This window comes from Crocuta crocuta, unplaced genomic scaffold, assembly GCF_008692635.1.
Source record: "Crocuta crocuta isolate KB4526 unplaced genomic scaffold, BGI_CrCroc_1.0 scaffold142, whole genome shotgun sequence".
Lineage (NCBI taxonomy): Eukaryota > Metazoa > Chordata > Mammalia > Carnivora > Hyaenidae > Crocuta > Crocuta crocuta.
Window position 1 is genome coordinate 2,015,716 of NW_027528892.1, and position 18,727 is coordinate 2,034,442.

General features: G+C 47.4%; 1 protein-coding gene and 1 long non-coding RNA gene across 5 annotated transcripts in view; one reads left to right on the plus strand and one right to left on the minus strand.

Moving 5' to 3' along the window:
- LOC144225802 (uncharacterized) overlaps positions 1-262 on the minus strand; it is a 2,040-nt gene extending 1,778 nt beyond the window's left edge. For both annotated transcript variants that reach the window (XR_013333392.1, XR_013333393.1), the window contains exon 1: positions 90-262. This is a non-coding gene — a long non-coding RNA (uncharacterized LOC144225802). The remainder of the gene's footprint in view (positions 1-89) is intronic.
- A 93-nt stretch (positions 263-355) lies between these two features.
- ZNF667 (zinc finger protein 667) overlaps positions 356-18,727 on the plus strand; it is a 46,147-nt gene continuing 27,775 nt past the window's right edge. For 2 of the 3 annotated variants that reach the window (XM_077756998.1, XM_077756997.1), the window contains exon 1: positions 356-523. Coding sequence is in view for 1 of the 3 variants with exons in the window: in XM_077756996.1 (XP_077613122.1) it covers positions 17,396-17,561 (166 nt within the window). In the remaining 2 variants the exon portion in view is untranslated. Of the gene's footprint in view, positions 524-17,302; positions 17,562-18,727 lie in introns of those variants that run through there. The other variant, XM_077756996.1, reaches the window with a different exon arrangement.

Genomic DNA, 18,727 nt, shown 5'->3' on the forward strand with positions numbered 1-18,727 from the left:
CGGCCCGCTCAGCTACGCCCACCGTGAAGGCCGAGCCCCTCGCAACCCAACCCCAAGGCCCGCGAACGGGTCGGCCACTCTGTCAGGACCTGGCAAGCGGAGCCAGGGACGCCTGCGTCGGAGACTTTTCTCACTCCCAGGCGCCTCCCGTTTCTCTGCTCCTTTCAGTCCGCGACACCCAGAAGTTTCTGGGCCTCGCTTTCCTAGGCCGTCAGTCTGACGGTTGCCCTGGAGACTCAGACGCCGGAAGCTTGACGAATGAGGCGGGGCCAGGCAGGAAGGAGGATTCCTATTGGCAGAGTCGCCACACCTCCGCCTTTGAGCGACAGGTCAGGGGCGCACATGCGCGTTGAGCTGGCCGCGCACATTCGCGGCCGGTGGCGTCCAGGGGTCCGCGAGCCTCGGTTGCCGGGGTAGTGTCGCGGGTCGTGCTGGCGGAGGGACGCCGAGGCTGCGCATGGGGGGCGCTCCGGGACTCGGTCCCGAGTCCAGAAGTGCGGGCTCGGAGGAAGTGCCTCCGGAGGTGAGTGCGATCCCCTCAGGTTTCCGAATGGGATGCCCAAGCTCCTGGTGACAACTCCCACTCACCCGCCTGTGACGTCATAACTCCCCAGCGAGGGGGAGAGGGCAAATTTGAAGGTGTGGATTCTGAGTCGCCCACCTTGTACTCACCCTTCTCACCCCCGCGACGGGGAGTTGGGGTCGGGACCCTTTCCTCCTCTGTAGGCCTCAGTTTCCCCTTTTATGAAATGTTCTTTGGAGCTCCTCTGCCCCTTACTGGCTCTGACACCCCGGACGAGGTGTACACACTCTGCCTCAGTTTCCCTAAAATTGAGGGTGATGATAGAATTTGACTGTCTAATGGAATCTTAGGGCAGTGCCCCGCACACCGTGACCTCTCAGGTGTTAGTGTCTGATTGTCATCGTCGTCATCTTTTATTTGGGGATTTGGGTAAGTCCCTCCCTTACTCTGGAGTCTCGGTGTGTTGATCTGAGAAAAGGACGTAGTGGGTTTTGTAGCGTTAATCTTGCTTCTCAGCACACAGCCAATGACTGTGCTCCCTGATGGATGCTACAGGGTTTGGTGGCAGGACCCTGGAATTCCAGAAATCTGCCTTGTCACCTCCACTGCTGCGGACCATGATCAGTTCTCATCCTTGAGGAGCTCTGAGTTTCCTCAAGTGGAAAATTATGGGGATGGATTCTAATTCTCGCTCTGGGCCAAGCACTGGCCCCAATTTTGCTTAGGCAAGCTGTCCTGTCCATCACTGCACCATCTGTAAAATAACCAGGGGGTATTCAGTTGACTTGAGGTCACGTTCAATTGCAGTCGGAAGATCTGGTGCCCCCTCCTCACCCCACCTTACCCTCCCTTTGTATTATTTTTTTCTTAGTATCAGATATGCCTTCATTGCTTATTAGTTGTGTATTCTTTTTAATGTTTATTTATTCTTGAGAAAGAGAGACACACAGTGTGTGAGCAGGGGAGGGGCAGAGAGAGAGGGAGACACAGAATCTGAAGCAGGGTCCAAGCTCTGAGTTGTCAGCACAGAGCCCTATGCGGGTCTAGAACCCACATACGGCGAGATCATAACCTCAGCCTAAGTCCCACGCTCAACTGACTGAGCTGCCCAGGCAGTCCAGTTTTTTTTTTTTTAATTGTCTAGCAAAATTGGGCCAAATCATGTTTCCCTCACCCTGTCCCTGAAATCAGGATTTAACTAGGTCAGTGCCCCTCATGACCTCTGGAGGCATAAAGCATGGCAACACCGAATCCTGTGGTCAGGAAGATTTTTTTTTACAGTTCTTTTTCAGGCTTTCTCAGTGAAGAAGTAAGTGTATCAGTAACAGTTTAACACTTACCAATCCCTTTTATCAGGTTATATCCGTTTTTATTGTATTCACTGTTAGAACTATCTCTGGCAAGTGATACTGGGTTTCCACATGGGGCAGTACAATGAAATTTCATCTTAAAAATGAACTTAGTACACAGGGGCGCTTGGGTGACTCAGTGGGTTAAGCGTCCAACTTTAGCTCAGGTCATGATCTTGCTGTTTGTGAATACAAGCCCCTTGTCTTGCTCTGTGCTGACAGCTCAGAACTTGGAGCCTGCTCTCTCTGTCTCTCTCTCTGCCCCCTCCTGCACTTACTCTGTCTCTCAAAAATAAATAAACATTAAAAATATTTTTAAAAATATTTTGAGAAGTGAACTTAGTACAGGGTGACTGGCTGGCTCAGTTGGTGGAGTGTGTGACTCTTGATCTCGAGGTTGTGAGTTTGAGCCCCACGTTAGGTGTAGAGAGCACTTAAAATCTTAAAAAACCCACAACTTTGTACATTCATTGGTTCTCAATCTTGGTTGTACATCAGAGCCACTTGGGAGCTGTAAAAAAAAAATACAGCATGGGGCATCTGGGTGGCTCAGTCAGTTAAGCGTCCAATTTCAATTTAGATCATGATCTCACAGTTCATGATTCGAGCCCCGCGTCAGGCTCTGTGCTGACCGTGCAGAGCCTGCTTGTGATTCTGTCTCTCCCTCTCTCTGCCTCTCCTGCACATGCACACTGTGTGCACGTGTGTGTGTGTGTGTGTCTCAAAATAATAAATAAACTTAAAATAATACCATGCTCAGCTCCATGTCTGAAGGTCAGTTGAAATTGTGGTGCACTATGTTTTAAAACTCCTCAGAAGATTCTACGTATTAGGATGGAGAGACACTGACTAGACCATCTATAAAGGTCTTTTGTGCTCTAATGCTCAGTGATGTTTTCATTCCTAAGTCCTGAAGAGGTCTTTGTCCTACTTTGGCTTCCTTCCTTCAGTCACTAACCCCTTCATCTAAATAGTGGTGAAGGTGATCAGTGCAAGTCTCCCCAAAATGTGCCACTTTGGCATGTGAGCACAATGGAGACCCTTCAGGCTCAAGAGAAACTTGCCCCTCTTTTAACTACTTAGAAGAATCTGAATTGGGGATCTTTCCTGAGTAAGCGTTATTACCAGATGTAAATGTTACCTGAGTGACCCATCTGTATGGCAGGGTGAACATCTACTTATCAAACATCTGTTCTTATTCCCTTGCTCCCCTTTGAGGTGCCAGCCAGCCGCCCCCCCCCACTCCTTAGTTCAGGGTGGCGTGGATACTTCATCTTACTTTCTGCCTTGGAATCTCTCGTGTATGTGTGTGTACAAAATTAAATTTGTCTCTCTCCTGTTAATCTGTCTCATGTCAGCTTAATTCTTAGACACCAGAAAACCCTTTGAAGGGTAGAGGAAACTTTTTCCTCCGCAACATATCTTTTATAATAAAACTGTAACCATAAGTATGGTACTTTCCAGAGTTCTGGGATTCTTCTAACCCCATACTAGTGGGACGCTCTGACTTTGTAGCCAGCCGTGCAGAAGCCTGGAGCCCCGACGTGGGGGCCATGTTGTGCTCTCAACCTATGATGTCCAGCCCCAAATAATCTAATTCCCTCTAATGCTATGATTTATCCCCACCTCTCTATTAGGTCTGATCTGGAGTTAGGCTGATAGCATTCCAGCTACAGCACTCCTGTGGAGTGTGCGCTGGGGAAGGTATTGAAAGAGCCTGGTGTTACCCCGCCCCCCCCAACCACCTCACTTAAGCAAGATGCCATTTGATAATGGTTGGGCTGCCTTTTTTTTTTTTTTTAGAGAGTGCAAGCAGGGGAGGGGCGGAGAGAGTGGACAGAGGATCTGAAGCAGGCTCTGCGCTGACAGGAGAGAGCCCTAAGTGGGGCTTGAACTCACAGACCATGAGATTGTGACTTGAGCCAAAGTCAGATGCTCAACCAACTGAGCCATGCAGGTGCCCCCATAATAGTTGGGCTCCTTAAAAAAACAAACAGACCACTGATTTAGACCACGGCCCTGCTTTATCAATGCTGATGTGAGCTGCCGTTTGGAGTGTTTCTCACAGACCAAGCAAAATACTGAGACCCAAATGTCACTTCACTCCCCAAGCAGCCAACTCAGAGCAGGAGGGTGTGGGGGTGGAAGAAGCGTGCCCCTCCCCCGTAGTTTCTTTGGCTGGTCTAGTAATTAAATGGATGTAAGACAGATTAACAGGAGGAAAAGACAAGTTTAATAACACACACACCTCCTGTGCACAGGAGACAGACCTTGGTAGAAGCCTTCGCCTTCAATTCCATCTACAACTGGGACAAAAGATTTTGATGGGAGTTAGTTACGGGAGGTAACCAGGGAGAGCGAAGTCAGCAAGAGTGGGTTGCAGTGTAGACTGAAGTCCAGCCTTTCCCATTGGTCCAGGGTTTCCTAGAGATTTAGAGTCCTCCCGTCTTCAGGCAGCCGCCCCTACAAATGGAGATTTTCCTGGTGAGTGTGAACGGCACTTACAAAAGGGTGTCTCTACTCCATTCTTACAGCTTGTCTGGTGTCTGCGGTGTCAAGGAGGCATATCTTGAGGTGGCACCGTTTACCCCCTTCCCTGCTCTCTTTCCCCTCCTGCTCCTTGATCTGATGCATCCTGTTGTGAGTCCGCATAGTGCTTGCCAACCTGCGTCTTGGCTCTGTAGCGGCCTGGCTATGGAGGTGATGGTGAGCATTTCCAGTCCCCTCGTGTTAGGTGATGGGTTATGTCTCCTCCCGGGGTGTTCACGAGCGCTCACTACAGCTCTGAAAAACAGCGCCCGCCGCAAGAGTCCGATAATCGTTGGTGGTTGTTTCACTTGTTTTTCTTCTGACGGTACATGTGAAGTGGCTGGGGCCTAACTGCTTACCAAGATGATACATATTATCTGCTTAATAGAATTCATATCCTAATAATAGCTGCCTCATACTGAATATTCCCTATGTGCTAAAGTGGGTAAAGCACTCATATTACTGAACCTTTGCTCTAACCCCATGAATGTAGTTTACTCTCGACGATCCCTGTTTCACCAACAAGAAAATCCAGCCCAGAGCGGGCTGTCCTATGTGGGCAGGGCCACAAAACAAGTCTGTCGCCCGCTCCTCTGCTGACTGTCAGAATCTCCCCTGTTAGCCCTGCTATAATCGCTATAATCGATGTTATAGCGATTACATAGCGATACACATGTGTGATTTGTAATAACTAATATTTATTTGGTTTTCATCCCCATTTCTGGCACAGAGATCCTAAGACCTTGGAATTTCCTTGGAATTGAGTGATGAACGTGCCTTGAACATGTTCATGAGGTGACTTTCGGAAAGCACTTAGGGATGGGCTAAGGGAGCTGACCAAGTCCTGGAAGGCAGGAACTTCTAGTACCCCCCCGCCGACCTCTGGGGTGGGGAGAGGAGCTGGTGGTTGAATCAAACACCAAAGACCAGTGATGTAATCCATTATGTCTATATAATGGAGCCGGCATAAAATCCCCGAAGCCCGTAGTTCTGAGAGCTCTCAGGTTGGCGAACATGCAGACACGTGGGAGAGCCCCACACACCCTGTGTCCGTACCTGGTCCCAAGCATCCCTTACATCTGGCTGTTCTCGAGTTCTGTGCTTTTATCATAAACCACTAATCTACTGGGTAAAATGTTTCTCTGAATTCTGTGAACCCCTCTAGCAAATTAATTGAACCTGAGGAGGGCGTCATGGGCACCTCTGATTGACAGCCGGTTGGCCAGAAGCCCCGGGGCGACCTGGATTGGTGTCTGGAGGCTGGGGGGCCAGTCTGGTAGGACGGAGCCCTTCAGCTGTGGGATGTGATGCTCTGTCTGGTAAGGTGTCAGAAGTGAGTTGAATTGTAGGACCCCCGCTGGTGTCCGAGACAGAATAACCAAGGGTCTGCACAGCACCCTTATAACATTTACTGCACCTCATGCATTTTGGAATCAGCTGAAGGGCTCCATCCCAGAGAATGGGCTTAAACGACGGCATTGGTGGTTCGGTGGTAGAATTCTCACCTCCCAGAGACTGGGCTTCCTTTGGCCCCAGGTGGTGCTGCTCCAGTTTCTTAAAGAAATGGTATTTGTGTGACTGGATGGGGGTGTTAACTAACAGTGGTGTTAATCATTTTACAATATAATAGTATCAAATCAACACACTGTGCACCTTAAACTTACACAGTATTATGTATCAGTGATGTCTCAATCAAACTGGAAAGAAGAAAGAGTTTCTCAGGTGCTCAGTCCAGATTGGGAGCCACAGGGCATTTTACCCCAAGAAGAATTTCCTCATTTGTTTCTGCACCTCAGAGTCCTTTGGGGCGAGGTGGTGTGGGCAGCAGTTGGGCAGACAAATGAATGGGCAGCCATGAGTGTGGAAAGCGCTAAGATGAGGAAAAGTACAGGATCCTGAGGGACTACAAGCTAGTAAATACTTCCTCCACCCAAACAGGGTGGGGGTTACCCCAGGGAGGACTTCTGGGAGGAAGTGCAGTGCAATCTAAAGGAAGGGAGAGATCGGATGAAAGTGGGTATAAAGGGGATACATCACTCTGCCCGTGTTCCATTAACACTGGCTGTAAAGGAGGCAAGGAGGGTAGCCTTGAGTCCGGGTGGCTGTGGACCAGTTCAGTGTCGGGGTTCCTTCACTGTCGGGAGCAGCCAGCAGAACGGACGGTCAGATGCATCTGATAATAACAACCAAGCAACTGTGATAATGAAAGCAACTAAGTGCCCTTTGCAGCAGAAGTTCTGTCAGACACTTGACACATAGTATGTCCTTGAACCCTTCTGGCAACCCAGAGAGATGCTTTTCCTGGTCTTATAAATGGGGCCTCTCTCTGAGCCTCAGTTCCCCCCACTGCCATGTAAGAGACACAACCTCTTATGGGCACTTGTGAGTATTTAAGGAAGTCACACCTGATGCTCACAGCACACAGTGGGAAATCAGCAGACTGGAGTTGCTTTTCTTTAAATTTTTTTTTTTTTATGTTTTATTTATTTCTAGGAGAGAGAGAGACAGCGTGAGCAGGGGAGGGTCAGAGAGAGAGGGAGTCACAGACCGAAAGAGGCTCAGCACAGAGCCCGACGCGGGGCTCGAACCCACAACCGCGAGATCATGACCTAAGCGAAAGTCGGACGCTTAACCGACTAAGCCACCCAGGCGCCCCTGGAGTTGCTTTTCTGAAAGCTGTGTGGCCCGTGAGAATACGCGCGCGCCATCTAGTGATTGAGCGCCACACAGCCACGGTGCCACCTGGTGGCCGGGCCCCGCAATTGCTCGGCCGGGCCGAGGGATGTTGCTTGCGCTCAGGGGCTCTCAGACTCGGCTCCCTGTGAGGGGTGCTGGCAGGGTGTGAGACATAGGGAGCGATGGAGATCGTTGAGGACAGAATCCATCTCAGATCTCCAGCAGAGGGCTGCCATGTGGGGATGCAGACCTACCTAGAATTTTCCTAAGTTGTGATTTTTTTTCACCCCAAGAAATGCCATTTCATGTGGAAAGAGTCTCTATTTTTAGAAATGGGCACTAATAGCAATTGTTTTGCAAACACGATGTTGGCCAAACATCTAGAGGTTGACTACAGCCCATGACCCATCCCTTTTGTCACCTGTGGTCCTATGGTCTTGGATGATTTTTAAAATAAATCTTACCCTCTCCTCCATTTTTGGTGGTTGTGGTGGTTAATTTTATGTGTCAGCTTGACTGGACCATGGGCTGCCCAGATATTTGGTTAAAGATCATATCTGAGGGGCGCCTGGCAGGCTCAGTAGCTGGAGCATACGACTCTTGATTTCAGGGTTGTGAATTCGAGCCCCATGTTGGGTGGAGATTACTAAAAAAGAAAAAAAAAGATGATTTCTGGGTGAGTCTGTGAGGGTGCTTGCAGAAGACATTAGCATTTGAATCAGTAGACTGAGTAAAGCTGAAAACCCTCCCCTTTGTGGTGGCCATTTCCCAATCCACCATGGGCCTGACTAGACCAAAAATGGCTGAGGAAGGGCAAATTCTGTCTCAGACTGACCCCTTGGTCTGGAATTTACAACACTGGCTTTCCTGGGTCTCCAGCGAGCAGACAGCAGGCTCTGGGTCTTCTCAGACCCCATAAACACATGAGCCAATTGGTCATAAGAAGCACTGGGTGTTGTATATAAGCAATGAATCACAGGAGTCTACCCCCAAAACCAAGAGCACACTGTACACACTGTGTGTTAGCGAATTTGACAATAAATTATATTAAAAAAAAGAAATCTCTTTAAATGTATATTACTGGTCTGTTTCGCCGGAGAAACTTAACTTGTAGTTGTTTGTTATTAATTGCCTATTATGTGCCCCATGCTTACCTGCATTATTGTCATATAATTTTCCCTGAAACTTAAAGGGTAGCAATTATTAGCTCAACTTTAAAAATCAATCAATAAAAAAAGTTTTAATGTTTATTTTTGAGAGAGAGCGAGCAAGAGACAGAGTGCAAGCTGGGGAGGAGCAGAGAGAGGGAGACACAGAATCTGAAGCAGGCTCCAGGCTCTGAGCTGTCAGCATAGAGCCCAACGCGGGGCTTGAACTCACAAACCACAGGATCATGACCTGAGCCGAAGTCGATGCCTAAGCAACTAAGCCACCCAGGTGCCCCTAAAAAAATTAATAATTTATAATAGGAACCTTTATTTAGCTCTGAGCACATGCTGGAGATTTTTCTAAATGCAATATATAAATGACTTCATTGAGTTTCTGTACCATGTCTTTCAGGTGAATTCTGTTGTTATCCACATTTTGCATAAGAGGAGACAGGCACAGAGAGGTTGAGTACCCTCATCCCCCAAGGTCACCTAGTTTTAGATGGTCTTTTATTGTTCATTCACCATAAGCCTTACTTAGCATCCTTCATGTATTGATCCTGTGTATGTCTAATGCCTCTAAATATTTTCTACCTCTAATATAGACCCTTACGATTGATGCATAATCATACAACAATTTCGGATGTTTTACCTTAAATAGACCATAGTTAAAACTAAACCAGTCACAGGGTGCCTGGGTGGCTCAGTCAGTTAAGCATCCGATTTCCACTCAGGTCATGATCTTCCGATTCGTGAGTTTGAGCCCCGCATCCAGCTCTGTGCTGACAGCTCAGAGCTTGGAGCCTGCTTTGGATTCTGTGTCTCCCTCTGTCTTTGCCCCTCCCCTGCTCATGCTCTGTGTCACTCTCTCCAAAATAAAACATTAAAAACATTAAAAAAAAAACCAAAACTAGACCAGTCACCTGATTTGACAGATGAAGAAACTGAATTCCATAAAAGTTATTTGGGCCAAATCACAATAGTTCTGATTGTTTCGAGTAAGAAATTATGATAGAGAATTTAAGAAGTATTTATGGAATCTACATGAACTTGAAAATATACATTGATATATGGCAGGCTGGATACAGGTGGCAAGAACAGGGTGCATTGTGGCTAACCTCACCTGGAGGACATCAGGGATGTGGGGCTGACCTGGCAGAATGAGGGAGAATTGGGGAGGCAGAAAGGGCCAAAAGTGATTGTTTGGGGACCCAACACCACCTCCAGATTTGGTGATTCTCTAGGAAGATGCATAGGACTTAGCCTGTGGTCCAGCCACGGCTGATTCATTACAGCAAATGGGTACAAGGCAGGCTCAACACAGTGAAAAGACACAGGGGCTTCTATTTTAATAGGGTGTGTTTTGACTCGTTTTAAAATTGTATTTTGTGTTTGAACATGTACAATGTTCACGATTCAAAAGTCACATTTTTTTTTAACATTTTTTATTATTTTAAGTAATCCCTCCACCCTACGTGGGGCTCTGACTCATTACCCCAAGATCAAGAGTTGCATGCTCCACCTAGTCAGCCAACCACCCCATCTGACACTCGTTTATACCTTCTTAATTTTAAGAATTCATCCTGAAAATATTCCTTAATAGGTGCCAAGTTTATCCAGTCCTTTGTGTGTGTGTGTGTGTGTGTGTGTGTGTGTGTGTGTCTACGTCCTGGTGAACAGTGATTACAGACTTGTAGTTTTTGGCATTGTCATGAGGAGTAATAAACTATGGTGGTTTAAATTTATTTTTGATTACGAATCAAACTTAGCAGTTTTTTATTAATCATTGATGATTCAGGTTTTGCTTCTGTAAATTGCCTATCTGTATTTGATTACCATTTTTTTTTCCAAATAAGTCATTTATTTAATTCTTATTGATTTCCAGGGGTGTTTTATATAGTCAGGTTACAATTTTTCTGCGACAAATAGGCTATGTATGATGGGGTCATCCATCCATCCAACCCATCCATCCCAAGTTAACATATACTCTAATAATGATTTTGGGAAGAGAACTTAGGGATTCATCACTTACACATGACACCAGTGCTCAGCCCACCCAATGTACCCCTTAATGCCTTCACCCTCTGAGCCCTTCCCTCCGCCCAACACGCTGCCAGCAACCCTCTGTTTGTTCTTTGTATTGAAGAGTCTCTTATGGTTTGTCTCCTTCTCTGTTTTTATATTATTTTTGCTTCTCTTCCTTTACATTCGTTTTATATCTTAAGTTCACATGAGTGAAATCATATATTTGTCTTTCTCTGATTTATTTAGTGTAATACACTCTAGTTCCATCCACAGTGTTGCAAATGCCAGGATTTCCTTCTTTTTGATCACCAAGTATTATTCCATTGAATATATATACCGCATCTTCTTTATCCATTCATTAGTCAATGGACATTTGGGCTCTTTCCATACTTTGGCTTGCCAATATGCTGCTATAAACATTGGGGTCATGTGCCCCTTCAAATAGCACTCCTGTATCCATTGGATAAATACCAAGTAGTGCAATTGCTGGGTTATAGGGCAGTTCTAATAGTAATTTTCTGGGGAACCTCCATACTGCTTTCTAGAGTGGCTGCACCAGTTTGCATTCCCACCAGCAGTGCAAAAGAGAGCCTCTTTCTCAGCATCCTCACCAACATCTGTTGTTGCCTGAGTTGTTAATTTTAGCCATTCTGACAGATGTGAGGTGGTATCTCAATGTGGTTTTGATTTGTATTTCCCTGATGATGAGTGATGTTGAGCATTTTTTTTCTGTGTCTGTTAGCCATCTGGATGTCTTCTTTGGGAAAGGGTCTATTCATATTTTTTGCCCATTTCTTCACTGGATTATTTTTTTGGGGGGGTGTTGAGTTTGATAAGTTCTTTATAGATTTTGGGTACTAACCCTTTATCTGACATGTCATTTGCAAACATCTTCTCCCAGTCTGTTGGTTGTCTTTTAGTTTTGCTGATTGTTTCCTTCACTGTGCAGCTTTTTATTTTGATGAGATCCCACTATTTTCATTTTCGCTTTTGTTTCCCTTGCTTCTGGAGACATGTCAAGTAAGAAGATGTTGCAGCTGAGGTCAGAGAGGTTGTTGGTTGTTTTCTCCTCTAGGATTTTGATGGCTCCTGTCTTATGTTTAGGTCTTTCACCCATTTTGAGTTTATTTTTGTGTATGGTGTAAGTGGTCCAGGTTTGTTTTTCTGCAAGTTGCTGTCCAATTTTCCTAACATATTTGCTGAAGAGACTGTGTTTTTTCCATTGGATATTCTTTCCTGCTTTGTCAAAGATTAGTTGGCCATGTGTTTGTGTGTCCATTTCTGGGTTCTCTATTCTGTTCCATTGATCTGTGTGCCTGTTCTTGTGCTAGTACCATAGTGTCTTGATGATTACAGCTTTTTTTTTTTTTAAATGTTTTATTTATTTCTAGGAGAGAGGGAGACAGCGTGAACAGGGGAGGGTCAGAGAGAGAGGGAGACACAGACTCTGAAATAGGCTCCAGGCTCCGAGCTGACAGTCAGCACAGAGCCCGACGCGGGGCTCGAACCCCCGAACCGGGAGATCATGACCTAAGCGAAAGTCGGACGCTTAACCGACTAAGCCACCCAGGCGCCCCAATGATTACAGCTTTGTAATGCAATTTGAAGTCTGGAATTGTGATGTCTCACCTTTCATTTTCTTTTTCAGAACTACTTTTGCTATCTGGGGTGTCTTCTGGTTCCATACAAATTTTAGGATTGTTTGTTCTAGCTCTGTGAAGAATGCTAATGTGAAGAGTGAAAGTTTTTCCTCCTCCTCCTTGCCAATTTGGATGACTTTTATGTCTTTGTGTTGCTTGATTGCTGAGGCTAAGATTTTTTTTTTTATGTTTTATTTATTTCTGAGAGAGAGAGCGAGCGCATGAACAGGGGAGGGTCAGAGAGAGAGGGAGATACAGAATCCGAAACAGGCTCCAGGCCCTGAGCCAGCCGTCAGCACAGAGCCTGATATGGGGCTCGAACCCACGAACTGTGAGATCATGACCTGAGACGAAGTCGGAGACTTAACTGAGCCACCCAGGCGCCCCTGAGGCTAAAATTTCTAATACTATGTTGAATAACAGTGGTGAGAGAGTTCTCACTCCTGCTTCCTGGATAGACAAGAAGAAAAACACAAACAGAAATGGCAGTTGCTTACCAGATTTATGAGGTAATGACAGTATATTTAAAGGAGAAAAAGCACGAATGGTTAAGGAGATTGGCTAAATTAGAGTATATATGCAAAATGCAGAACTATGAATCCATTGAAAAGTTATATAGAACATAAGTTTATAAATATAAAGCAGGGCTGTGAGCCTCCCCTGTAACTTCAGGGGAGAGCTGTCATGTCCATTGTAGGATGTTTAGCAGTACCCCTAGCTTCCACCCACTAGAGGCTGTAGAATAGTAGAACCCCTCCCCAAACTATGTCAAGCAGAAGTATCTTCAGATGTTGCCTCGTGGCCCCTGAGGGTTAGAACCACTGGTGTATGATACATCTATACATCCACTTTGGCTCCTGGGCGCCATGAACCCAGGAGTCAGTCTAGTGCTAGTAATGTGATGTAATGTGCTACTAATGAATCACACACATAAAAATGGCAACAGTTAATAAGAAGTCAGTTATTAAACTATGCACAACAAATGCAAATTGCCTATTATTCTTGCCATCAGAAAAATAGTACTGCAAATACCGTCTGAGCTTGTTCATTCCCTCTGGAATCCATTTCATCCTTCTGAATAAAAAGGGTGCTATTGTTGAATCTTTCCTTTGGAGAGCATGGGGAACTGGGCCATCTCTTTCAAGTTCCAGAGAGATGAACTCATGCTTCCTGAATACCCAATTCTCTGCTTGCGTGTTCCAGTAACATTTGAGGATGACACTGAATGGTGGGTCTCCCCGTGCTTTGCCCCCCAGACACTGGACTGGAATGAAGGGTGTCCTGATAAGAGCATGTTCTGCCTCCTTTGCCACCTGTTGACTTGCCCTGCACTCCCCAGAGCTGCGGTTGCAATTTTAACCACTTTCTCCAATAACTGGCTCCTTGCCTGGGGCTGCCTGGGTGGGAGCAGCTGGGAAGTCACCCTGATTGCTCCAGCAGGGCTAGGCTTGGGAGAGAAGCCCAGGTCTGTACCTGGGGCATCTCTGGGTTCTGCAGGAGGGAGTCCAGCTGGAGAAGCTGAGCCATCATCAGTGATTAGGGGACCCAAAGCTCTTAAATGGTTCCAATCATTTTCACTTCTGCTAAGATTACACTTAGAGGAAAGGCAATTTATTTATTATCATATAGAATTGTGGTAAATCAGTAAGTGTGACTTCCCATTACTTACCCTGAATAATGTGGTCTGGCTTTACCATTGGGAAGAGTGATGACTGCTCATTTTATTTAAATGTTTATTTATTTTTGAGAGAGAGAGAATGAGAGCAGAGGAGGAGCAGAGAGAGAGGGAGACAGAATCCCAAGAAGGTTCGGTACTGTCAGTGCAGAGCTGGATGTGGGGCTCGAACTCACATACTGTGAGATCATGACCTGACCTGAAACTAAAAGTTGTATGCTTAACTGACTGAGCCACCAAGGCACCCGGATAACTGGTTATTTNCTGAGGATGACATTGAATGGTGGGTCTCCCGTGCTTTGCCCCCCAGACACTGGACTGGAATGAAGGGTGTCCTGATAAGAGCATGTTCTGCCTCCTTTGCCACCTGTTGACTTGCCCTGCACTCCCCAGAGCTGCGGTTGCAATTTTAACCACTTTCTCCAATAACTGGCTCCTTGCCTGGGGCTGCCTGGGTGGGAGCAGCTGGGAAGTCACCCTGATTGCTCCAGCAGGGCTAGGCTTGGGAGAGAAGCCCAGGTCTGTACCTGGGGCATCTCTGGGTTCTGCAGGAGGGAGTCCAGCTGGAGAAGCTGAGCCATCATCAGTGATTAGGGGACCCAAAGCTCTTAAATGGTTCCAATCATTTTCACTTCTGCTAAGATTACACTTAGAGGAAAGGCAATTTATTTATTATCATATAGAATTGTGGTAAATCAGGGGCGCCTGGGTGGCTTAGTTGGTTAAGCGTCCGACTTTCACTTAGGTCATGATCTCGCGGTTCGTGGGTTCGAGCCCCGCGTCGGGCTCTGTGCTGACTGCCAGCTCAGAGCCTGGAGCCTGTTTCAGTCTGTGACTCCCTCTCTCTCTGACCCTCCCCTGCTCACGCTGTCTCTCTCTCCTAGAAATAAATAAAACATTAAAAAAAAAAATTAAAAAAAAAAATTGTGGTAAATCAGTAAGTGTGACTTCCCATTACTTACCCTGAATAATGTGGTCTGGCTTTACCATTGGGAAGAGTGATGACTGCTCATTTTATTTAAATGTTTATTTATTTTTGAGAGAGAGAGAATGAGAGCAGAGGAGGAGCAGAGAGAGAGGGAGACAGAATCCCAAGAAGGTTCGGTACTGTCAGTGCAGAGCTGGATGTGGGGCTCGAACTCACATACTGTGAGATCATGACCTGACCTGAAACTAAAAGTTGTATGCTTAACTGACTGAGCCACCAAGGCACCCGGATAACTGGTTATTTTAGAAAGAGAAGTGGAAGTATAGTAAGATATCAAGATAAATACTGAAAATAATTGATTTTTTAAAAAGCTTATTTGTTTATTTTGAGAAAGGTAGGGAGGGTCAGAGAGAGAGGGAGAGAGAATCTCAAGCAGGCTCCACACTGTCAGCACAGAGCCTGATGTGGGGCTTGGTCTCATAAACTGCAAGACCCTGACCTGAGCTGAAATCAAGAGTCAGGCGCTTCACCAACTGAGCCACCCAGGCACCCCGAAAATAACTGATATTCTAGATAGATGGCCACCGTTAACAATTTGGTCTGTTTCTTCTCAGTTCTGCTTTCCTGAGCAAGTTTGTATTGAAGGGTGTTCGTGCAGGCCAAAAGGTGGAGCCTGGCTGGGCAGCCATGATTTCTTCTGATTCCCTGAGATTCTGACCAAGGAGTAATAGTCTTTCCAGGGAGACCTTTGGGGCAGCCTATCTCAGCCTTTACTTCCTCAAAATTTTCCTATTCAGGGCAAGGAACAGAATCTTTTTTAAATGACCATATATTCAGTCAATTATGTCCAAAAATTGAAATGACAAATGTCATTTATGCTCACAGTGCAAGAAATGAAGAGATTTAAAGGAGAACATGAAAACATAAAGGATGCTTACAACTGGAAATTATAAAACATTTCCATTAAACAATTCTAGGGTAAAAAGGAAAATGTAAATGAAAATTATGAAGTTTATACAGTTTCAAAACAAAGTTAAATATGAACATAAAAATTTATAGGGGTGCCTGGGGGGCTCTGTTGGCTGAGGATCCGATTCTTGATTTTGGCTCAGGTCCCGGTGCCAGGGTCATGGGATGGAGCCCCGCGTCAGGCTCCCAGTGCAGAGCCTGCTTGAGATATTCTTTCTCTCTCTCCCCTAAAAAACAAAAACCCATATTATCTAAATTACATGAAATTCTCTTGGGGCGCCTGGGTGGCTTAGTCGGTTAAGCGTCCGACTTTCGCTTAGGTCATGATCTCGCGGTTCGTGGGTTCGAGCCCCGCGTCGGGCTCTGTGCTGACTGCCAGCTCGGAGCCTGGAGCCTGTTTCAGTCTGTGTCTCCCTCTCTCTCTGACCCTCCCCTGCTCACGCTGTCTCTCTCTCTCTCTCCTAGAAATAAATAAAAACATTAAAAAAAAATTTAAAAAAATAAATTACATGAAATTCTCTCAAACCATCTTATGTGATGACACAGTGGATAACTATCAGAATATTCTTAAATTGCAGTGTGTTGTATGACTGTTGTACTCTACTTCTATTTGCTTATTTACTATAAGAGTTATTTACTTGGCTGTGATCATGACTTTGGAGATCACCTCTATTTTGTTATGATTCTATCATTTTATATCAAGTTGGCGAAATACTGGTACATAATAGAAACTAAATATTGGATAAATAAAAGAATAAATGAAGTAGACAAAAATGGCTTATCAAGCTCCAGAATATCATTCGGAGTTTGTGTCAGAGATTTCTGGTTTGAACCTGGCTCACAAAATTTCACTTGTCAATATAGTATCTTCGAGCTTCAGTGCTGTGCGCCTAAACTAGCAGTATTCACTTATCCATGCATTCATTCCTGCATTCACGTAGCAGCCCGTCAGCCGGTGGATGCCCACCCCTCNGCTGGCTCACAAAATTTCACTTGTCAATATATCTTCGAGCTTCAGTGCTGTGCGCCTCAACTAGCGGTATTCACTTATCCATGCATTCATTCCTGCATTCACGTAGCAGCCCGTCAGCCGGTGGATGCCCACCCCTCCGTGAATTCTGTAGGGAAAGCACCTTCCCAGACAGCAGGTGCTACTTCCAGGTGTCAGCAGAGGTACCACCAGGTACTTAGAAGACTCTCCCAGTTCAAGAAGCAGTGTGCTCCGGGGGAAAAACCCTGACGGGGTGGAAACAGCAAGTGTTTTGGAATCAGCAAATACCCGGGTTCAAAAAGCCGCTCTGATTTTTACTAGCTGTGTGACCTTGGTGAGTTAACCTAATCTCCCTGTGCCTCCGTTTATGCACCTGGAGACCAGAGAGCTCCGTACAAACAACTCTGAGTAGGATTAAAAGGATTTAAAAAAAACTTTGTGGAACTGACACTTTTGACCCGGGGCAGCAAAGTGCTAGCGGCTAGCAGTGGTGGTAGTAAAAGTCCTATTACCCGTTAGCTGCTATTTTGATGATTACCACCTTGTCACACAGCTGGAAACCCCAAAACTGGTTCCTTATACATTTACTCTTAATACCTAGTCCCAGGCGGCACCACCGCAAACCCTGGGTTTCCCCCACACGTAGTGCGGTGCTGTGTTTGGTAGTAAGAAACACGTATTTGTTCTTCGCCTCTTCCCGGCATTGAGCTCCCCAAACCCTAGGAATTTCCTAAGAGCTGAGAGGGAAGGCTGTCGTTTGTTATGCTAATGAGCAGGAAGCCGAGGAAAACGCCTAGGGTGGGGCCGGTTGCCCGGGGAACGAAACAAGTGCTAAGCGGGTTAGAACTTTTAATCCCACCCCCTGACCCCTGTGGAGCGGAGAGGGCTGGAAATGGAGTTCAGTCTCTAACGGCCAATGGTTTCATCCATCTTGCCTCTGCAATGAAGCCTCTTCCGAAAAAGGACGCGGGTCAGAGAGCTTCCGGGTCGGCGGACACGTGGAGGTGCTGGGAGGGTGGAAGCCCCCGGCCCTTCCCAGACGCTTCTCCCTGTGCGTCTCTCCCGTCGGCCGATCCTGGGCCCCGTCCTTTCATAACGCTGCTGCCTGGTAAGTAAAGTCCGTCTGAGGTCTGCGAACCGCCCCCGCCATGTTAAGCCTTAGGAGGAGGGTCCCTGGAGACTCTGCCCTACAGACTTGGGACTGGGGTCCCGTGTGGGGGTGGGCGCCGCGCTGGGGACCGAGCCGTCGCCAGCGAGCTGCTGTCGGAATTAGGCTGGATTGTAGGACACGCCGATGGGCCCGGAGAATTGTCTGACGGCGGGGAAAATCCCCAGACTGCGATTGCAGTCAGGACTGTACACACACGCAGAAACAATCTCCATAAATATAGTCACAGAGGTGTCACGCACACACATGCGCTTGCACAGACGGTAGTTTCTGTGCACACACATTCGTTCTCTATGGTTCCCTACACACACACACACACACACGGATCCAGACGCGGACGGTAATTTAAGTTCTGGGGGCTCACGTCTGCCGTGGTGCCAAAGCGGCGAGACGACACGCCTGCGGGCACGGGCACACACACACACAACGCCGGTGTTTCCCCCTCACAGGCGCGAAACACAGTCACAAACACAGGGCCTCACAAGATACAGTGGCACAAGCTGGACCTCACGCACTCAGACGTACCATCACAACCCGGGACCCACACGCCCAGGCGGCAGCGGCGGGTCCACACCGCACACCTCTTAGAGAATCCGGAGGGCAGGGCGGTCACTTCAGGTGCCGCCACAGCGCGCGCCGCCGCCGCGTCCCCACGCGCCGCAGGGGCTCCCGGGAAATGTAGGCTGCGAGCCAGAGAGGCGCCGCTCACAGCGGCTCTGGGGAGCTTCCTTCTACGTAGGCGCAAACGAGATTCTACTTCTGGCCTAGGAGCATCCCTCGGCCCCTTCCCAGGTCATTTCGACTCCGGGCCGGACAGATCTCGGCCCGCGCAGACCGGGGTCCCTCAGCCCCACACTGCGGGCCTGGGCGCGCCCGGCGGGCTCCGGGGTGTTGCGGACTGAATTCGCAGTGCGCAGGCGCGGCCGCGGAGAAGCCCCCGCACAGGAACCTGCGGGTGTGCTGGCCGATGAGGGCGGCCTGCTGCGGGGGCTGGGTTTGGTCCAGGGATCGCGGGAAGTCCCACGCGCCTGAACGCGTCCACACGATGTAGCAGGACGAGCGTGGCCCCGGGAGCGCCGGCTACGCTCCGTGCGTGCGCGCGCGCC